Source organism: Spea bombifrons, chromosome 13, assembly GCF_027358695.1.
Source record: "Spea bombifrons isolate aSpeBom1 chromosome 13, aSpeBom1.2.pri, whole genome shotgun sequence".
NCBI lineage: Eukaryota > Metazoa > Chordata > Amphibia > Anura > Pelobatidae > Spea > Spea bombifrons.
Window position 1 is genome coordinate 25,723,146 of NC_071099.1, and position 21,819 is coordinate 25,744,964.

General features: G+C 42.2%; 1 protein-coding gene across 2 annotated transcripts; it reads left to right on the forward strand.

Annotated features, from left to right (window-relative positions):
• Nucleotides 1–345: 345 nt before the first annotated feature.
• On the forward strand, nucleotides 346–20,638 carry SLC38A10 (solute carrier family 38 member 10). Of its 2 annotated transcripts, XM_053453111.1 has the most exons (17): nucleotides 346–1,041; nucleotides 1,558–1,675; nucleotides 5,092–5,137; nucleotides 5,797–5,890; nucleotides 6,184–6,327; nucleotides 6,647–6,771; nucleotides 8,230–8,332; nucleotides 8,759–8,941; nucleotides 10,051–10,165; nucleotides 10,732–10,838; nucleotides 13,225–13,372; nucleotides 15,832–15,999; nucleotides 16,525–16,971; nucleotides 17,239–17,322; nucleotides 17,931–17,954; nucleotides 19,040–19,207; nucleotides 19,651–20,638. In XM_053453111.1, the coding sequence occupies exons 1-17, from the start codon at nucleotides 952–954 to the stop codon at nucleotides 20,628–20,630; spliced, it is 3,144 nt and encodes a 1,047-aa protein (XP_053309086.1). In that variant the 5' UTR covers nucleotides 346–951; the 3' UTR covers nucleotides 20,631–20,638. The 2 variants fall into 2 exon arrangements, with proteins under 2 accessions (XP_053309086.1, XP_053309087.1); XM_053453112.1 differs by lacking the exon at nucleotides 17,931–17,954 and having other exon boundaries at nucleotides 348–1,041.
• The last annotated feature ends 1,181 nt before the right edge of the window (nucleotides 20,639–21,819 follow it).

Genomic DNA, 21,819 nt, shown 5'->3' on the forward strand with positions numbered 1-21,819 from the left:
TTTGCATCGCGTGAACAGACCGAGAGGTTGTTGCAGCAGCGAACGAGCTGCTTTTCCCGGGGCTGGTGGATGTACTGAGCCATACTGTGGTACTCGTCGCCACGTCACCCATAACTCAGACACCTTAAATACACGTCATCTGGCCTTTATTTTTGGATTAATGGCACTTTATTCTTCATGCCTTTTTTACTGTTTTTTTCTTGATTGCTCCTGAGAAACTGACACCCCTCTAGGACATGTTTCTTACCTCCTGTCACTTCCACCCAGGGTATTTACTCTTATCTGATCTGACAGAAGGTCTCAGCTGTATCCAGGAGGAGTAACTACCTCAGCGACTTTTCAAAAGTCCAGTTTATTTACATTTAAGGGCAATTTCCTCTGTTGAATTTAATAGTTACTGTATGGACCAGAGATTTACATATTCTGTGTAAAAATGAAGTTTTTTTTAACCAAGCAAGTGAAGCAGATGACCTGAATTCTGTTTTGCGGTTGAATGAGAAATTGGACCAATTTTGCCTTTTTTTTTTGTTAGCCATCACCTCAGGTTCTTTGCCCCAGTAGGTCTCCCTAAATAAGAATTATTGTGAACCCAAATCAGAGGCGCCCATCAGCCATTTGCCCCGGAGAGACAAGTGTGATTTTTGCATTCACTTAATTCTGTTCTGCGGTTTCAATAAATCCATATAAATTTATATATATATTTACAGAAAAACACTCCGTATTTTATAAACTTTTCTTTTTCTAGAGATCTGTTTTTGACAGATATTCCAAACTTGAGTGTTTCCGTTCCGTCCTGTTTATTTTTCCTCCCGACTGTTCTTGTGAAAGGTTTATTTTAAATTCCAAGGACTTATCAACAAAGCAAATTATTTTTGTGCATTTTATATCTTTGTAGTATAAGATTATAATATATATAAATATATTTTGACGTCGAGCTTCGTAAACACAAACATGGCAACTTCAACCTGGGGACTTATCATGAATATAGTGAACAGCATAGTAGGAGTCAGCGTTTTAACAATGCCGTTCTGTTTCAAGCAGGTGAGTCTGTGACGCTGTCTGGATCTTCTTCATTATTATTATTATTATTTAATGCTTTTTATAGCGCCATCATATTCCGTAGCGCTGTGCAATGGGTCCAGATATGTATAAACGTTTTTGTTACTATCAATCGCATGTTTGGGCAATTATAACATGGATATTTATTTTATATAGCGCGGTAAATAAATAATAATAATTATAAATATATAACAAGTACTAACATAACAATTCAAATAACAACAAGCAAGGAGGTCCCTGCACAATAAAACATATATTTCCTAAATTTCCAAGAACAATCATAGTCGTTAACTGCATTAAATGGCTAGTCATTTTTTTCCCTGACATGTAATAAGTGTGATTAATTATGTATGCTTGGCGTGTATGAATTGTAGAACTAAGAACTATTTGGCTAGGGACATAATCTTTCAGGGTATCAAATAAAATGACCTTTAATGTGTAAATGTAGTCATTGTTTTGTTTGTGTCTTCAGATCTCTTTATTTTTTGATCCATACAGTGCGGGATTCTCCTGGGCAGTTTACTGCTCATGCTGTGTTGCTGGATGACCCATCAGTCCTGCATGTTCCTGGTGAAATCGGCCAGTGTCAGCAAGAGACGGACGTATGCTGGCCTTGGTGAGAACTACAATACGTTCGGAGGAGTTAGCCCGTGGCTAGTCAACAAGTGGCTCTCCAGCTTCTTTTCAATTCCATCCCCTGTGATTCTTGGGCTGGATGAGACTCATGGTTCTTGCTGGAGAGTTTCTGGTTGACTGTGCCTGCACTTGATCATACAACTATAGAAACCACTCCATGCAACATATAAACGGTCCCGTTAATTTCCCGTGTGTAAAGAGTGCATCGTAAATTTTACGGGGTAAAATGAATAGTCTGTGTTATAAACTCACCCTGTGGGTATACCACAGGAGCTGCTATTTTAACTTTCTGTTCCCAGGGTCTTCATTATTTTTCCTCTTCATTCAGTTCTCTCTCCTGTTAAGTTGCTGATTGTTGTTGATCGGTTCAGGCAGCCATTGAAAGGGTGGGAGTGGCAGAAAATGTCATGGCCAGAAAATTGATGAGACGTAGTAACTTGGCCACCTTATGCCACATTATCTCCCTTCTCTTAATTCCTCATCTTCTATCGTACTGAACAAACTACCTTGTGGTTAGGCATTTAATTACTGCTATACCTGCCATGTCCCAGCCAGTACCAGATTAGGACCTTGGTAATAATAACATTTGGGTTCTTATTGGCCCTGGGAACGAGGGAATGTGGATATGATATTTTTCTTCGTTGTTCACATAACAGAGCCTTACATGACCTTCCCTGTGAAATTGTTCTCACGGTGATTTTTTTTATAGGACAAATTGTAAGTGAATTTAGTTCGTAATTCTCTTTCATTAAATCAGAGCAGCCAATCCCAAGATGCTCATAAAAAGAAACTGGTCTACACATGTTTCTTACATACACATGTTTCTTACATACAAGAAATGCTTACACACACACACACACATATATATATATCTATATATCTATATCTATATATAGATATATATATCTATATTATATATATATATATATATATATATATATATATATATAATGTGTGTGTGTGTGTAGACATATGGATCAGTGTATTGGTGTACATCCACAAAGTCTCAAACTTTCCATTCCCTTCTCCTTCACAAGTCTCAGCGGTATTTCTGGTCTCTACGGTCTCCGATCTCACCCTTTCCAGCAATAACTTTTGTTCCATATTCCAACATCAATTCTTAACCTCAACACCATTTAAAGCAACACTTACCGTATTGGCTCGGATATAGGCCGCCCCCGTATATAGGCCGCACCCTAAAAGTTTGGTGCATTTTTAAAGAAAAAGTTTTTTTTCTTTAAAAAAGCACCAAAAAAAACATGCTGCCACTGTCCTCCCTCCCCGAGACATGCTGCCACTGTCCTCCCTCCCCGCGATACGCTGCCGCTGTCCTCCCTCCCCGCGATACGCTGCCGCTGTCCTCCCTCCCCGCGATACGCTGCCGCTGTCCTCCCTCCCCGCAATCCGCTGCGCTCCCTCCCCGAGATCCGCTGCCCTCCCTCCCCGAGATCCGCTGCCCTCCCTCCCCGCGATCCGCTGCCCTCCCTCCCCGCGATACGCTGCCGCTGTCCTCCCTCCCCGCGATACGCTGCCGCTGTCCTCCCTCCCCGCGATACGCTGCCGCTGTCCTCCCTCCCCGCGATACGCTGCCGCTGCCCTCCCTCCCCGCGATACGCTGCCGCTGCCCTCCCTCCCCGCGATACGCTGCCGCTGTCCTCCCTCCCCGCGATACGCTGCCGCTGTCCTCCTCTGCCCCCCCTCCTCGACTTACCGGAGCAGACTCCCGGGTGTCTTCAGGGCCGGCGAGGGACATCTACGCAATACGCGTATGCAACTTCCGGTACCGTTACCGGAAGTTGCATTTGCGTATTGCGTAAATGTCTCCCGCCGGCCCCGCAAGACACCCGGGAGTCTGCTCCGGTAAGTCGGGGGTGGGCAGAGGTAAAACGCTTAGATAACCTCCCGTGCCGGCACCCCCCCCGTGGGAAGTGCTGGCAGGGGAGAATGTCTGAGCGTATCGGGGAGAAGGATGCAGGTCCCCTGCACCGCTGCGGGGGATCTGTATCTTAACCCCGCTGCCTGCCCGGCGCCCGGGACTGCATGTCCCGGGCGTCGGGCGCTAGACCCCGAATATAGGCCGCACCCCCACTTTAAAAACTTAAAGTGGGGGAAAAAAGTGCGGCCTATATTCGAGCCAATACGGTATATTTCCAGGGTTACACTCCCTGCGGCCCCCAAGATAATCCCCGTCACTCCCTTCCTTTGTTATGTTCCCACAGTCACCTCTGTATCTGCTTTAGCAAGATTTCTTTCCCGTCCCATTACAAACTGGGATAAAATGCTATTGATGGATCCAGGGCACTCCCTTGCGTTGCTGGCTTTTCATTTAGTAACATTCATATTAATGTTACTAGCATATTAATTGTGTTTTTTTTCACTTAAAATGACATATCTTTTGTAGTTTATGTAGGAGTGCCATATTATTATTATTATTATTATTATTATCTTTTATTTATATGGCACCAACAACTTAATACTATATATATATATATATATATATATATATATATATATATATATATATATTCAAGAGGTATGACAAGACGAGAATTGACAGACTAAGACAATTTTATTCTGCAAACACAACGGCAGATTCAAGGAAGTAGACTTGATGCACCTAAGAACCAAAAACGTGAGATAAAAATAATAATAATAATGCGGATGACAGATGGTTTCTAGTGAATTAAATAAATTTTTGGTATCCTTTGTGACAATTCCTTTTTAACGGGATATAGCTCACACTTTCCGCAGGGGTTCTTACTGTCCGTGCGTTTAAAGGGTCCGACGAAACTAGAACGGACAGACTAAAACGAACCAATACATCATATAAAACAGCTCTGCAGGCAAACTTACAATCTGGAGGATGAAACTTGGTTAATAACCTAAAATGATTCAAAGTTTAGTAGCGTTTCGAAATTGGAACACGATGTCCTGATCCACAGTTGACCGTTTAAAGGGGAAAACTTTATTATGAAGTCAGAGCCGGGTTTTATTATCTATTCTAATAATATCTCGCTTATAAAGTGTTATTGCCTCTTTGCGTTGGAAGGTTATTAGCAGCCTAAAATCTTCCAATGCACATCAATGAAATAAACACCCCCTAAGCGTGTTTTATACGTGTTTAATCACTTCAGGTTATCCCCTCTTATAGGTTGCATTTCCCCTTTAAGACTATTTAAACGGGTCAAAAAGAAGGCTCATGAGAACACAGCAGAAAGAAATCATATCCCCATCATAAGCATCTCCGCAAGTTTCAGGTTAATTAAATTCGCCGCGAGATCAAATGAACTGGGTTGATGACGGGGCTGGCTAATTATAGACACCTTGCCAAGTTCTTTTCCCACTCGTACCCCGCGGCGAATGCTCTCGCTAACGCCGTTTCCTTCCTTCCTCCAGCTTTCCACGCGTACGGAAAAGCCGGGAAAATGCTCGTGGAGACCAGGTAAGTATCCGGAAAAGGGTTTGTTATACCGGCGGTGGTAGTTTTATTCTTGCAGTGCATTGACGCTGTTTTTCCGCAGCAGATCACAATGTTGGAGTACAAACGTAGACTTTAACAGCAGATAGGACCCGTTCTAGACACCCATAAACCAAAATGCAGAAGAAACCCCCTTTTTTAAGATCCATCCCCCGGGGAACTTCTAGTGCACAAATAGCCCTGTAATATGCATAGTTAAATCATTGCGATGTCTCCTCGCCCATTGAATTACACATTATGCAGGGCCAGATCATCCCTTCTTGCTAGAGAGACTTGACAGTGTTGGCCCTTCGTGGCAAATAGTGAAGTGAGGGAGTGGAAACCATCACTGCCCTGCAAACTCTTTAGTGAATAAACTCCTTAGCGTCTCTGGCAATAGAAATGCACTTAAAGTATCAAGCGCCTCCATGACACCTCTGTAAGGTTTTTACTGGTAGAATTACAGGGCAGACCTTATTATTACGTCTCTCTATGGCTATATTTCCAACGGTCACAAGACTAAAGATGAAAAAGTCCATGCAATAGTTAAGAACTTAATTCTAATGGCTATTTTAGTGATTGTCATTCTTCAAATGTCTTTGTGAATGGAAAGAACCTTTTGTATCTTCCCCTCTGTCTCTCAGTATGATTGGATTGATGCTGGGTACCTGCATCGCGTTCTACGTCGTCATCGGAGACCTGGGCTCCGCTTTTTTTGCCCGACTGCTTGGTCTTCAGGTAAGAACTATACGCATTATTTGCTAAGCCCAGCTTTAAGACTCAGATTGCCGCTTAGCGCTCATATATGATGGGTATTGATGGGTTGTCCTCTTTCATTAATGGTTGCCTTACAGTCAGAGTCTGTAGAAAGTGCTGATGCTATATGAGATTAATGACTGGGTTTCTATACATCTGGGAGTCTGCTGTTTTGCTTTTAATAACAATTTTCCCCATGGGCAGTGGTTTGGTAACTTTGCCCTACAATATCTTGTTATCCGGTCGGTGCCCTGAATGCCTATTTTGTTCTGTAGGTGAGCGAAGGATTCCGAGTTTTCCTCTTGATTGCCGTCTCTCTGTGTATCGTCCTTCCGCTCAGCCTCCAGCGTAATATGATGGCCTCCATCCAGTCGTTCAGCGCTATGGCACTCATGTTCTACACGGTCTTCATGTTTGTGGTGAGTTAGAACGTTGTCAATTTGGGGCAACAGAACCGAGATGAAAAAGTTAAGAAAAACAAATTAAAATCCTTTGGATGGGGCTACACAGGTCACATTCTCTACTCAAACACCCAACTGGGCTGACTGTCCCCCGTGACCTTCATTAGTCAGATGGATCCTCTAGGTGATTAAGACTGATCCCTCCTATTATTCCCCAAAAGGCAACTATAACACAGCCACAATAGAACAGCAATGCAGCTGATTAAGTAGGAAACCCAACATACAGGTTATTATTATAATCCCCCATCTTTTTAAATCTTGTTCTTCTTTCTCACAGATAGTGCTTTCCTCCTTCAAACATGGCCTCGTCAGCGGGAAGTGGCTGCAGCAGGTCAGTTACGTCCGCTGGGAAGGAATATTCCGTTGCATTCCCATCTTTGGCATGTCGTTTGCCTGCCAGTCGTAAGTATTCCTATTTTGTCGTACCGCCGGAATGCAATCAACACGGTCCTTTTGTATAACTCACGGGGCTTGGCTTTGCGTGAACAGTAGCTCAACGGTCCCACGAAACCTGTGGCATCTCTTAGACTCGATACACCTGGAGCTTTACAACGGAATCGTTTATCGACCATACATTTTCTGATCACATCGTAGCATCTTTTAGACACTTAGAGGCTGAGCAGATCCAAGGCTATGAATTGAGTTATGGGACATTCTCTTTAGTTTGGGGGTTTGTGTGTCTCCTGTCTCTTATCAGAAAGCGGTTACTGCTGTATTCTCATTCAGCGATGCCGAGTTCTCTGAAAGCATATCTGCGTGTGTCTCCGGCAGCGGGCTCGGGAGGAGCTTTGTTTTGATAATTATGGCTTTAGAGAGAAGACGGGGGAGTCCGGGGGGCCCATCTGTCTCTCAGCACTTTTACTAAGTATCCCCCGTCCTGGGAGTTCTGCTGACAACACTCTCTAAACACTGCTTGTAAAAATAGGCTTAAAGGATAGACTAGGGAGATTTCCACATTGTTCCCATGAACATGAGCCGCATGCTTATTTGTACGATCTTTCACTTGGTTTCATCTGCCATCTTGCTCGATCTCACCTCCTCAGTAAGGAGGGCCCGTTGACACCCCAGTAACTATGACTACATGCCCAGGATTTTGCGTACCATTTTTAGTTTTCATGTCAATGACATCATCAAATTCTGGACCTTGGAGTCAACAGAATTCCTGGGGTGCTGCTAGTAAAATATTGGCCAGTAAATACATAGAACAGAGCAAGAATTCAGCGCGTACTCGGCGAATACCATTCAAAAAACACCTCTCTTAGGCATAATAATAAAAAAATAATTCTTTACACTGCAGGAATGATGCCCAAAACTTAACGCCAGCGGGAGCCTTTCTTAGAAGAGCTCGCAGTCTATATATTAAATTCTGTGACCTCGCCATGTTATAATTATCATGTAGAAAAGGTGCATTGGTGAATATGAAAGTAAGGAAACTAGAAATCCAAGGACAGAGCTTGATATATTATTGTATATATAATAATAATATTATATAAGCTTAATTATATTGTGGTCTGGCGTTTTCATTGAGTTCATACTTTTTGGGAGGTATGTGCCTTGGAGGCAGCTTTACTGCCCCTACACTCCATGTCGGCACAGGATCGAATGAGCGCCTCTGAAATTAATAAATGTTATATCGGTTCATCCGTCGTATACGATAAATTCTCATCACAGCTAAAATAATTTAGTTTTATGATGGTGACGGTTCCCATTTAAGATGTAAAGAAAGTGTATGCCCGCCGGTAGCCACAAAGTGGCATGGCACGTAAGCTCTGCCATATTTGAAAATATTTGAAAATCTAAAATGTGTTTCTGCATCTGGTCTATCTAATCCTTCACACTGAGATTTGTGCTTCTTCCCAGCCAAGTCCTGCCGACCTACGACATACTGGACGAGCCCTCTGTTAAAATAATGAGCTCCATCTTTGCATCATCCCTGAACGTGGTGACCATCTTTTATATAACTGTAAGTTTCATTGTATTTGTCTTTAATTAATAAACCAGTGGATTAAAAAGCTGTCCGCCATGCATTTTACCGCAGCGTCCTCCGTGGGATATATTATGATCTTAGCGCCAGTAGAATGGAAGTCGCGTTCTTGTTCCTTTGCTTCTAAGGCAACTTTAAATGTACGCAAAGGTTCATTAATTGTAATTTATAATACGCCTAAGGGTGCGTTTACTGAATTCCTAGTTTTATTACTGACATGAAGGCATGCTGTTTGTATGTGCCCTACATATGAAGTCAGCTGGACTGGCCATTAAGCTTGGTGGAGTACCATATGTCAAGGAACAGCACCAAGTTCATCTGATGAGTCCTGCCAAGTTGGACCTGGGTGTGCACTAAGTTCTGATTTGATTGTCAATGTAATCCTCTGTCTCCTCCACCACCCAGGTTGGCTTCTTCGGCTACGTTAGTTTTACAGAAACCATTGCCGGAAACGTGCTGGTGAATTTTAACTCTAACCTGGTGACCGAAATGATCCAGGTGGGCTTCATGATGTCCGTGGCCGTTGGTTTCCCCATGATGATCTTGCCTTGCCGACAAGCCCTAAACACGCTACTGTTTGAGCAGCAGGTGAGTACGAGAAAAGTAAAAATGATCATGTTAAAAAAGTGGAATTTTTTTTATAACGAAAATAGATTTATGAGATAAAAAAGAGATTTTTTTTAGGGGGGGGGCCTGATTTGTTTTTCCTGAGTTTTTACATATCTACCGGAATCATGCAGGGAATCTTTCATTAAAAAGAGAATAGAGAAGACATTAAACTGTCAGACACATGATAGAGATCTTCCATCTGGATGTCACATTGCAACGAGTCACAGGGGAATACACGAAGCGGGCTTCCTCTCTCAGCACGTGTCGGATTATAGGACACAGAGACGTAAAAGCAAATGGCACACTCCTTTCTGCGTGTGTCGAATTGTAACCAGACACAGGAGCCTACGTGGAACCTGATGCAGTCGCGTTTAGCCCTCCAAGTGCTCGGCGTGATCTCCCCCTCCTGGGGTGTAACACAGAATTGTGTGATGTTGGCCCCCAAAACGCTTTTAGGTGCAGGAGTGAAACCGGACCCAATCTGCTGATATATTATTACTGATTACACACAAGGTGTGTTATATTACCACTGGCTCATATTTTCAGCAGAATTGTGTGTATTTGCTCCATATACATTAATGAGCACTAATTTAACATGGAGGGGGAGCAGAGTCTTGTGTTTCTGCCCTGTTATGGCATAACCAGCACCAGCCAGCCTTATTTTATCTTAGAAAGCATTGGATCTTAGAATGCGATACCTTTTTAGGTATCTTTTCACTTCAATACCTATTTAATTTAATGTATTAAAAATAAAATTATGATTTTTTTAAAAAAAACTAATTATAAAATTATTGAAAAATAAAAATGGAATGGGGCTACTTCCTAAAGAAACTTTTCATTCTGGCGGTGCGCTTAAAAGGGGCTGGGTGTATATCGGTCCTGGACCTAGGGTAGGTCTGAAAGGTGAAGGGGCAGAGGTCAACAACATTGAAACACATTGAAATATTGGAGAGCGAAGGCTTTCTTCGCTTCCCACCCACATGTCATAAGACGCTGTTTAGTTTGGAAAGGATGAAAGTTCCTGCATTACGTGAACCCTGTTGTAACAAAGTCCTAATTCTTGACCCTTGCCGTTTTTTTTTTCTCAGCAACAAAAGGATGGCACGTTTGCTGCAGGTGGGTATATGCCCCCTTTGCGCTTTAAGGTCCTCACCTTGTCCGTGGTATTTGGGACCATGCTGGGAGGAATACTTATTCCAAATGGTAAGTGCATTCATTTGATAACGTGACCAAGTGTATTATTTGTTTGCACAATGTTCTCTGCTGTGAATTAGTCCCCTCAATTGCCTAACAAAGTCCAAGACAAGTGTGAAGACTCCAGGTTTTTTTTTTTACTGGCAATGGCAAACTGTAGCCTTTGTATAGATCAAAGGAATGGATCTTCTTCCTGTATTACATTACCATGCAGCCTCGTATGCAGATGACTAGCTAGATTGCAGATAATTTGCATATCAGATAAAGTAGGCAGAGCTAGATTTTTTAAATCCTACATTTATTCTTTTAACCAACGCTTGCCTATGATTTTTTTTGGGGGGGGGTTGCTCTTTGCATACTTGGACCCAAAAAGAAAAAAAACAAGCCTGTGTGAGCAGCTGTGGTCTGCGAAAATCGGGTAACTGAATGATTTCTTCATAGAGAGACAGAAGCTATGGGTATAAGATTATAATGGAAGAGCAGACATTGGAAGCTGTTCAATTTCTGTATATATTGTGATCAAGCAGAATTCATAATAAATAAAAAAAAAATACTATTTTTCTTCCCGTTGCCAGTGGAGACAATACTTGGTGTCACAGGAGCGACCATGGGTAGTTTGATCTGCTTCATTTGTCCAGCTCTCATCTACAAGAAGATCCACAAGAAGGGCCTTTCATCTCAGGTCAGTGGTCCATGACTCTGTACATTAACCACAGCTTGCTGTGGGCCTCTTCCTTCTAAGTTTATTTCGGTAAGAAAGATTTGCAGTTGGAGGTCAGATCAAGATGGTGGGGGCGTACGATGGACCCTTTTTCTGCTTAGGAGCAGAGCTGGAGGCCAGTTAAATGTCTTGGGACCCGTGCAGTCCAGATGTTACAGCTGGACCGCCAACTCCTTATAATTCTGCCAACGAGTTGTTAATTACAACCGGCAGGAAGCCCCCACGCCTTGACTGGCTCAGTTAAAAGGCAGAGTGAGTGTCCACGCAGGCAAACGGAAGTTGAAAAGGGCAACAGGGCTGTGCGGTGATGGGAATCGTGAATGGCTTATCAATCTTAAAGTTGTCTCCAACTGCAGCCTGCAAAGCTATCAGCTGGTGGCCTCAAAGAGCGACAGACTCTGGGGACCAGCTCTAAAGAGTCAGATCATAAAAAAAACCTTCAAAGATGTCGTAAAGTTTTTGCTGACCAAGAAATAAAGACGGAGATACTGTTGTAGGCATTTAATATGGGGGCTTGTTCCGTCCCTACCTATCCGCTGTATTGTAATAGGTGATATGCTATAAACTATACATCTGCAGATTAATGAATGAGACACACGGCCTGCCTTTGTTTGCAGCCTCACATCATTTTTTACAATAAACACAAAGTCTGTACGTTTCCGTGATAGCTTTCTTTTACTTTTATACATTAGACTACATTTTAGTAACTTAACAGTTCATTTATCTCATCTACCCATACGTTTTATTTCTCACCCCCTCATCCAAAGGGGGATATAAGATAAACGATATCACAAATATGTATAGAGCCACACCGTACAGACTGCAGAATCTGATACTACAAATAATGCACAGCCAGTAACCGCCTGACACATCTAGATCGTAAGCTCCTTTGATCAGGGCCCTCCTCGCCTGTTGTTTCTGTAAATCAAATTATTATGTTATATACATGTTATGTCCAGTCTACCCTTTGTACAGCGATATGGAATTTGATGGCGCTATATAAAACAATAAATAATAATAATCTGGGATTAGGACATCTTTACCCGAGCACTCTTTATGTTTGACTAGAAGTCTCAGGGCAAAGTCTTGCTTCCCTGGGTCTCCTGGTCAGTCTCTGTTGCGTTCAGTCTTGTTCACTACCCCTCCACTTCTGCCTCTGGCCATTCCCTACCCACCAAAGGCTGTCTGGGGCTAGCTAACCCCTACATGTGTATGATTACAATTGGAGAGGAACCACAACATACATCTGCAGTGTATTGGAAATATATTAAAGTTCAGTTAACTACCACTTTGTATCAGCTTTATGGTAAGAGAGCACCTTCTCGCCAAGTGCATTGTCTCGAGCCCCTCATATTATCATTATTACTTATTGATTTATATAGCGCGGTCATATTCCACAGAAGAAGCAGGGTCTTATGCAACAAAAGGAGAGGTGCTTATGACATGGAGGCAGATACTGAGTATCTCCCGGCAGGCTATGCTTTGGCGTGTCAGACATGGAAATTGCTCTCTATGGCCTGACCCCTGAACAGCTGAGCTGAGGATGGAGGACGTGCAGGAAAAACAGAGGAAAGGGAAACATTACTGAAGCGTTTGGAAATCTGGGTCAGGTCGTGAACAGCACAGCCCAACCACGTTACGACTGTGGGCCAGGAATGGCTTAACATACTTCGCAGGGGATTAGAACTTGGTACAGGAATTTAGGGGAAGGAGCTGCATTGGGTAATTTTAACTCCTTGCCCCCCCCCAAGCAACTGTGATCGGCAAAACCATATACTCGTTAAGTTTGAAGGCCGGGGGGAGCTATCTGCAGGAAGTCGAAAGGAGGGCTATCGCATTTCCTGCACACCACTTCCTGTTTGCAGAGGAAGAGCTGATATGGAAGAACAGCTGGGATTTAATGATTCATTGAATTTCACGAGATTAGCAAAATTGGGAGACATTTGCTAAAATAGTTTTCTAGTGAATGCTGACGGCGTAGAAAACATCCCGTCCTCTTTCATAGTTTTTGCCTGGAATGCGTAATTGTCATGTGACATAAAAGCAGGCGCTGATCCACTGTTTCCATTTAAACAGGGAAAAATCTTTTAAAAGTTTGTGCTGGGTTTGTAAGAGTACCTTCAAAGGAAATAATAAATTTACCGATCTGCTAAAGTTTATTTGTGGGGCGCGTGCTAAAGAGTGCAATGAATGTTTTGCTCAGGTGGGACTGGACCTTTAATAGACACTGGGTCATCCTGATTGCACGGGGTAAAATAATTTGCTCATTAAACAACATTGCTAGCGATATATACAAGTCTTACATATTTTTCTGTGACATTTTGTAATTTTTTTTGTCCCCCTGCAGTTTATCCTAGGGGTAGGCCTGGTGATCCTCGTGATCAGTACCTACGCAACAATGGCTGTGTCTACCCAGTCCAAATCCGGTCGGCAGGACATTGGTGAATTAAAAAATGATGACATCAAACTGGACCAGAACCTTCCCAAAATATCAGGTATTGCCGTATCTACTGCAAACCGACCCACCGCTGACTCTGCCTCCGCGGTTCCTTAACCCCGGAAAGGCACTTGAATGGCAGCATATCCTGATTTTGTGTAGCCCATGACAACAACAGATTGTTGGTAACCCTAATGTTTGAAAATGAATAGTTGAGAAGAATGACCGATTACAGATCGAAGGCTAAAAGGGACACAGACACTAAAAAACCCATAAAGCCTTTTGTTGTAGATTTCCCGTGTTTTTTTGTTGTCTGGGTAGTCATATTGGGTCGCCGGGCTATTGTATACGATGCTGATCTAAAACAGTCCGTTGTTCTGGGAATAGAAGCTTCCGATTTCCTTTTACGAAGTGACACTTGTTTCCTGTTACCTTCGTTGCTGATAACATCATAATCTAGCACTTAAAAGAATAAATAGGTGAAACCATATCCCTTACATTCACACGTATTACCAGGATTGGAAAAAGTTATTTATAATAACTTTATGTTTACAATCTCTTTGATTTTTTTGTTTTCTTCCGACTTTTATTCTTTTGAAAGAAAAAGAGGGACGGTCGCGCCTGATTGTGACAAGTTTGGCTGTCCCTTTAACATTTTCTAAAAGAAGGCACAGCACATATATTTCTCATTTTGGGGGAATTTATTTCCAAAAATAATATTTTAATAATAATAATAATATTTTTTATTAAATGCCATCATTTTTCTCCCTAGTTAACTCTGCCTTATTAAAAGTTTATTACAATTAGTTATTTTTAACACACAAGGTCAACAATAAAATTTCCATCGGCAGTTAGTTTGGGGAGTGTTTGGGACGTTCCAAGATTCTTTAAATCCCAAAGTAGATTGAATGCAATCTTTTTTCAGTTTTTTTTTTTTTTATGTATTTTCATTTAATCTTGACATTGCCATCACACCCCTCCCAATCACAGCTGCGTTTCAAGTTGGGATGGAGCTGGGGGAGACTTCTGGATATGCGGAAGAACACAGGAGAGATAAGACTTCATACAAGACAAAGACGTAGGGACTTTTTAGGATATAACGGCACACAACAGACCTTCGGTTATCTCTCATCGTCTTTACATTCGCTACTGGCGAGTTTCTAAGGTCCCAAAGACCATGAGTGGGATGAGAAACAGTTTAGATTAATATTGATATTTCCCCCCCAAAATCCGTTTAAACATTTGCTAAAACTTCCGTATATTTTTGTTTCTTCTGAAAATTCCGGTGGAAAATATTGTCGACCGCCCCCCTTTCCGACGCGTTTCACACCGTTTCAGAAGACCTGTCATTTTGAGCTTTTTTTTTTTTTCTCCTGGTTTTGCGAGATAAGACCTTAAAACTAAATATGGGTATCCTTGGAAGAGTATTGTAAATGTAATTTGGGATTATTTCGGATTATTGTTCTGGGTCTAGCCCTCCTCTTCCCCGACCTGAAGTTTAATGATTATAGTTCGGAATCTGCGCTGTCCAGCTGCTTCCTGGCATTGTATGGGAGAGAACGAGAGGGCAAAGTGTCGCTCCTCTCCGAGGTGTCCGCAAGGGACAATCATTTGCGTCCTGTTTACCAACCCTGACTGTTAAAAGGGACTCTGTCATCACCATTTTCTATAATCATATCTATATTTGAAACACAGCCTTGGGAGGAAGGGCCGGGGGGGGGGGAACTGGAAATTCCATACAATGTAGCAATGAAAAAAGTATCTTTTACTAATTATTGTTACAATAAATGTCTTATGTGATGTCGTTTTACGTTAACGTGTTCCTGATCATTTTACGTAGGACACGGATGTCCAAAACCTAAATCTGCTGGCAGCCTTTGGTTGCTTGAGAGTCCTACAAAGTGTAGTTCGTTAATATATTTATCCCCGGCCCCTGACGCTTAAGGCTCTGAAGTTCTTATTTTTATCACAATGCGGAAAGATGTTTTTTTATTTTATTTTTAGCCAAAAAAAAGCTTAAAGTAAACTTCTTGCTTTTCTCTAAAGATTTTTTAAATTCAGCACCTTAATAAACCTCTGCAGTGGTATTTATAGATTTATATATATATATATATATATATATATATATATATATATATATATATATATATATATATATATATATACGGTATATATAATCCCACTTTATTTGTATACCATAGGAGCAGCAGTCTTAACTTCCTGTTCTCACGATCTATATAATTATTCTTCTCCATTATAAGATATATATTTAATGCCGTTTAAAACATGCTGGTGATCCTCATGGCGTGTGGGCACTTTTGCATGTGCTGATTAACTTTTGCTCGAGTACATACATGTTCTGCGTATTATGTAGCGTGTTGTGTAAGCAAAACACGTCCATCTGATTGGATAGCTCAGCATTGCCCTCTGCTGGCAGTCCTTGGATACTACAGCGCTCGGTACCAAGAGAACAACCTTTTTCTTTTGTCTGAGACCCTGTAACTCTTCTTTCTGCAGTTGATAAACCTAAGGTGGATGAGCCATCCGATGAAATAGACAAACCCAAGCTACCCCCTCAGAAGCCAGAGGTGGAACAACCCCAGATTAAAGGACCTATTGAAGTACCCCAGCAGGAAGAAGGCAAGAAGAAAAAGGAGGAGGATCAGCTTGACCGTCCTAATCAAGGTACCTAGTGCTGGGGACATGATTTAAAGGCCTATCAATGTTACAGCATTTTTGAAGGGGTTATTTGTGAACGCCACTTAAAACCCTGCGCTATCCAGATGAAAATAGGCCGTCCGTGATCAGACCTGCCACTTGACCGCAATTCCATACAGCAGGAGCAGACGGTTCCTAGTGGTTTAAACAGGAGTTCTACTTCCATCTAATACTAATCTCTCAAAGAGCTGGGAATCAATCTCAGAACATGTTTAGAAGTCTTTACTGAAACCTTCCCTTACACTGCTACCTTACACTTCTTTCTCTACTTCTGGTACTTTTTATATTTCCTTTCAGTTTCCTTTTCCGTTGCCTTGGACAACTTTTTTTTTTTTTTTTTTTTGCGTCATGTGTTTTGTGATACCTTTGCTTTTGTACACCCCATATATAATATGTATGTTTCATAGTTGGCCTCTCCACTTTTGTCCCTCAACTCAATGGTTTTATCTCTTCCCACACTTTCCTTTGACACGCTTCTTTCTTGCCAATTAGGTGATATCGCGGTTCCTGTTGGTGAAGCTCACAGACACGAACCCCCGGTACCACGAGAAGAAGAAGCTGTGGATGAACGGAAAGATCTTGAGGAGTCCAACGAGAAGCAGCTCTCACAAGCCAAGGAAGACAATGCTTTGAAAGAAGCGCAGGGGAAAGGAGATATTAAACCCGAGGAGAAAGAGCCTCTTCTACCCAAAGAGGAAAAGAATGAGCAGGCTCCTCAACAGCCACCACAGAAAGAAGGAGACCACAAGGAGGAGAAGGATGATAATGCCCCGATTAAGACTGAGCAGAAGGAACAACCTCTAAACAAGGAGGTAGATTCTGCTGTGAAGAATAGCGATGATGCCTTGGATCCCAAAAAGAGCTTAGAAGATATAGTAGAGAAGGAGAAGAATGACCTGGCAGAGCTTGAAAAAGCCCTGGAGAATCAGCTGAAAGAAAGTAAGGATACAGCGTCCTTTTAAAGAGTATCCTTAAGGCGCAGAGCAGTGAAACGTCTTACAGAGCTGGGATAAACTATCTTATTGCAGCAGCTACCTATCGTGGAGCTAAATGGGATTGTATTTAGCTAGTGTATATAGACTGACTTTCTGCACTGTTCTTCTGCAGTTGGCTGTGCATTATTTTATTCTTCCCGGTATTGGTGGAATACAGTTGGTATAACTTATATTTAAGATTTTAATATTTTTTTTTGGTTTCTTCCCTCAGGTGAAAAGAAAAGCCTAGTAGCAGCTGAGCTTGAAGGGCGTGATGAACGCAATGCAGAACAGAAGGCAGCCGAAAACCAAGAAGGTAGGTACCTCTCCATGTATGTTTTCCGCCATGACACAGTCCACACAGAGCGATATTGGTTAATATCTTGTTAATATTAATAGAGTACGCACGAATAAACAAAAAATCACAGTCCTGCATCCACTTCCAATCATAAGTCTGATCCTAAACTTGAATCACTGTACAATAGTTCTTTCCTTGTATTGTTATGGTTTGATATGGTCCGTACTTTTTATTCTTTTAATATGTATGACTGCTGTATTTCTATCCATTCACACATTCTGGTCCAGGTGGAGGGTGTAAAGATTTGGTTTACTGCATGTGACACTAACAATAAGTTAGTTTCATCATTACCAGTCTTTCAAGGATCACAAAAGATTCGTGCTTCAAATGGCATGATGTCATGTTGTAACAAGGGTTTGGAATGATCCATGCGTTGGATTAGAATGTTAACGATCCTGTTCCCAATCTCTTTGCCTGAAAGACCGGTCCACCTTAGACTTAGAAAAGGAAGAAAGACCCAAAAATCTTGGAGCTCTTAAGAAACCCATCAGAGAGCTTTTATGTGCAATATTGTGACCTGACCCTAACGTTTTCCTTCCCCACATGCTGTCCTGGAACCCCTACAGCGGCGTTTAGGAGGCTTGCCAAAAGTAAGCTTGTCTGTGTTCCACAATGCATGTTTAGCTGTAGATGCCCATATTAATTCTCCATATGAAGTTGGATTTACATTAATGTTTCCAATTAGAGTATTAACCCCGTATTTTAGGAAGACGTTTTAGTTTTCTATGTTCCCCGTAACCCCCTTTTCTACCTTGCCTTTCTTCCTGCATAATGTAGCTTTCGTTGTGGTGGGATTAAGCTGTTTGCATTAGAATGCCTTCTGCCGGTGAAAGGACCCCTCCATCCTGTGGTGCCTTATTATCAGCAACCGAGCTTAAAGCAGGGGTAGACTGATCTCACTCTTGGGAGGCACAAGAAAACGAGTACAAAATCCCAAACCTATAACCAAGTCCATCAAGAATACGCACATTAAATGTATAGATAAACCAAATTAACCAGCCCCGAACGCTGCCTGTCCAATAAATTAACAGTTAATTTGAGCTTCAGCGTTGTGCACGTCTGTGTTTCACTATCTTCACTATAGTAGATGTTTGACCACTGGTATGGAGTTTGTTGGGCTTGTGGTACGTCGTGTATTTGCTCACATTTTTTAATGGAAAAAACACTATTGTTTTATGCAGCGCAGCGTTGCCCAGCGGACGGGGAAGCTGTGCTTTTGTCAGAAATTAGAGATGTAAACTGTCTGTTTCTTGCATCTGTGGTTCTTGGCCACTGGAAGTGATGTGATATTCCAAGTCCCCCCTTAATAAGTGGTGTTTTATTTCCGCTTTATAGGAAGTAGTCTTAATCTTCACTTCTCTTAGTGTACTCTAGAAGGCAAACCCTGAATAATTGCTTTTATAACATTAATTCTCCTCCAGGTATGCTACTAAACCACCAAATACTTCCTTAGAGTCAGCTTACTGACCTGAGCGGAGACTGTATTTAGCTCTTTAACAAATGTATGTAATGCGTATGCAACTATGTATTATTACGGTCCTTTTTTCACCATCAGACAAGGAGTACCGGTATTATATTGTAGATTCGCTAACGCTAGGTGGTTTGTTACTTATGTTACACTCCCTCACTTTGGGTAAAAATGATATCCAACTTGCATGTTTTATTTTTTGCTCAGACGCTGAGAAGGCAGAGATCTTGGATCACGCAATCTTACTTCAAGTCATCAAAGAGCAGCAGGTGCAGCAGAAGCGCCTCCTGGATCAGCAAGAGAAACTCTTGGAAGTGATCAAAGAACAGCATATGGAAATCCACCAGCAGAAGGAGGAGGACGACGAGCAGCAAGGTGGGCAGAGAAGCAAGAAAAACAACAAGGGAGAGAATATGTAGATGGCGACTCTCAGGCCAAGTATAGAAAATTCCTCAAAACACCATATAGTTAAATAATGAAACCATGGACCATATATACCTCCAGTAGTGGTCAGCTAAAGAGAGCGGCTTTGGGGGAAAAGAACTAGATTAGTGTCTTCAATGCATATGAAAGATATCCAGGAAAAATGTTGAGGATAATATAGAAATAAACATTGGATGGGAAGATAATCCGAAACAACGTTTACCCCAGAACCTCATTTCAGAACGTTTGCTTGATTTCATGTTTTTAATTTGTGACGTTTACGGTTTTTACAAAATTAGAAGCTCATTGTTATTTATTAGAAGTGACCTTTTACGTGCCTGCTGTATGTTTGTGAAACAAGCCTAAATGTTTTTGTTGTCTTCGTTTTGGTTTAGAAAAGCCAGAAGGACAAGCTCCAGAATTAGCAAGAAGTAAAGAAGAAGTCAAGGCTGGAGGAGTGGAAATTAAAAATGTGGAGGAGCAGCGTAAGCCAGGTCTGCAGCTGGAGCCAAAGCATGAAGCTAGACAGAATCCAAACGTCCTTGATAGAGAAGTGAAATTAACACCGCCGGGTGTTCAGAGGATAGTAGGACCCCCTGGAGCTCAAAAAGCCAAAGCAGATCCACCTCAGGGTCCTGCTTCAAAACAAGATGTCCCAGACGTAAAAAAACAGCCTCAACATGAAGCAGTTATCCAGAAGCAAGTTCCTCAAGAGGAAGGTGCACTAAAGGACCAGCACAAAGTCCTACCGAAAAAAGAACATCTCAATCAAGAAACAATTATTGATAAGCCCAAAGATGCTGGGGCCCCGGTGCACTCTCAGGACAAGGTGCAGGAACAGCCAGCAGAGGTTAAACATAGTGCTAGAACCCTAGTAGCCAAAGTAGTACAACCTGAGAAGAAAGAGCAGGTGGAAAAGGCAGGGCTTCAGCAAGGGGCAAACCAGGTAGAGGTTCAGAGAGTGAACCAAGACAGCCAAGAGCATGGCCTGGCTCCCAACCCACAGTCAGAAGTAAAACATGATCCCCGCCTGGAGGCCAATGAATTGGCTGATGATACCAAAATAAGAGCAAAGGAGGATATAAGAGGGGGACCATTAGTTGAAGGAGCACCAGAGCATGACAATGGTAAATCAAACAGAGACCTGAAGCTACAAAATGACCTGGACCTGAGGAGGAGAAAGAGGGACCTTGGGGCAGAAGAGGAAACTGAGAAAGATGGTACACAAATCATCAGTTTCCATCCTATCCCCAACTTGAAAGTGAATGACCTTCGTGGAGCTTTGGAAACACGGCTCAACCAGGCAGCCGAGGGGGGACTTCAGATTATTCACAGCCGGCAAATAAAACAGTTAACAGATGAGAAGGAGAGATGAGAAACAAACATATGAAGAAAAAAAAAACATATAGGTACAGTCCTCCGCAACAAGAGCGTTTAAACTTCCCACATTTAACAAGGGAATCTTCTTGGTCACCTTCAACCCCAGCAAAGAATGACTACAAACAATTGTTACACTGCTTATCACCAAATGAGGCTGCCGTCATTCCGAGCACGTTTTCCCTAGGAGACAAACTACTCGTTGTGGAAAGAACCTTCCACTGCAACAGATTGGCTTTACCTGTGCTTGGCACACAAGAAATTAATGTAAAGGAACCCTAAATGGTATTCTGCAGCTTCAGCAGGTATAACTGCTACGTTTCTCAGGCTTTAAACCCCGAGTGACCGCTCGTAGTTAAGAGTAGCTCATGGGCCACAGCACACAGGTTTGTGACACATATTCCAGCCGCAGGGGTCACCCACAAGATAATGATCGAGCTATCACGATCCAGACGTTTGATTCTGGATCAGCTCAGGTTATTTGTGTAAATTACTCACGTCTGGATTCCCGTCTTTCTCTGCCCTGCCCCATCATGTAGAGATTATAATATGCCGTGCCCTCTCTCAAGTACTGCAGTTTAAGATATGTTAGTGTCAAATTTAAAGAGCTGTGGTTGAGCGTTGTAGGTGTTCATTTTCACCGTGAGCTATAAGCGCTGCCTGTACACGTAACACTAGTGTGACCGATTCACTGTTCAGCAAGTGCACTGCCACAGACCGGCAACGCTGCCGTTTTCTTAGCAAGTAAGTAAATATTAACGATTGGAATATCATACATCCCACCATACGTTCAGATGATCTCACTTACCAAGAATTGCCTCTCAGCTGCTGTTACCCCAAAGTGCCCATGATTCCTAACCAGCCCTTCCAGATTCTGAGTAAGCATCAAGGAGCTGTCAATCAACAGCTGGGGAACTCTATTAACCATCCTTATTATACAATATTCCCTGTACCGCAAGCAGTGACATCATTTGTGGTTGTTGGCCATATATCAATCTACACAGCGGTGGAAGAAAACATTAAAAAAAAAAAACGGTTAACGAAGGACCAAAGATGCCTCTCCTCATTTTACCGACCTCACGGACTTTAAGGCGCACCGTGCCTGGAGAAGTGTTATAATTCAGCCAACATAGACCACAGGCTGTGAAGTTTGGCAATGGAATTTAAAACAAATTACACAAATAAAG

Bases quoted from the DNA above. Each gene is read 5' to 3' on its own strand.
- SLC38A10 (XM_053453111.1), top strand. From the start codon at position 952: ATGGCAACTTCAACCTGGGGACTTATCATGAATATAGTGAACAGCATA. The intron at 5,891-6,183 runs GTAAGAACTATA...TTTGTTCTGTAG, and splicing joins CCCGACTGCTTGGTCTTCAG to GTGAGCGAAGGATTCCGAGT. The intron at 16,972-17,238 runs GTAAGGATACAG...TTCTTCCCTCAG, and splicing joins GGAGAATCAGCTGAAAGAAA to GTGAAAAGAAAAGCCTAGTA.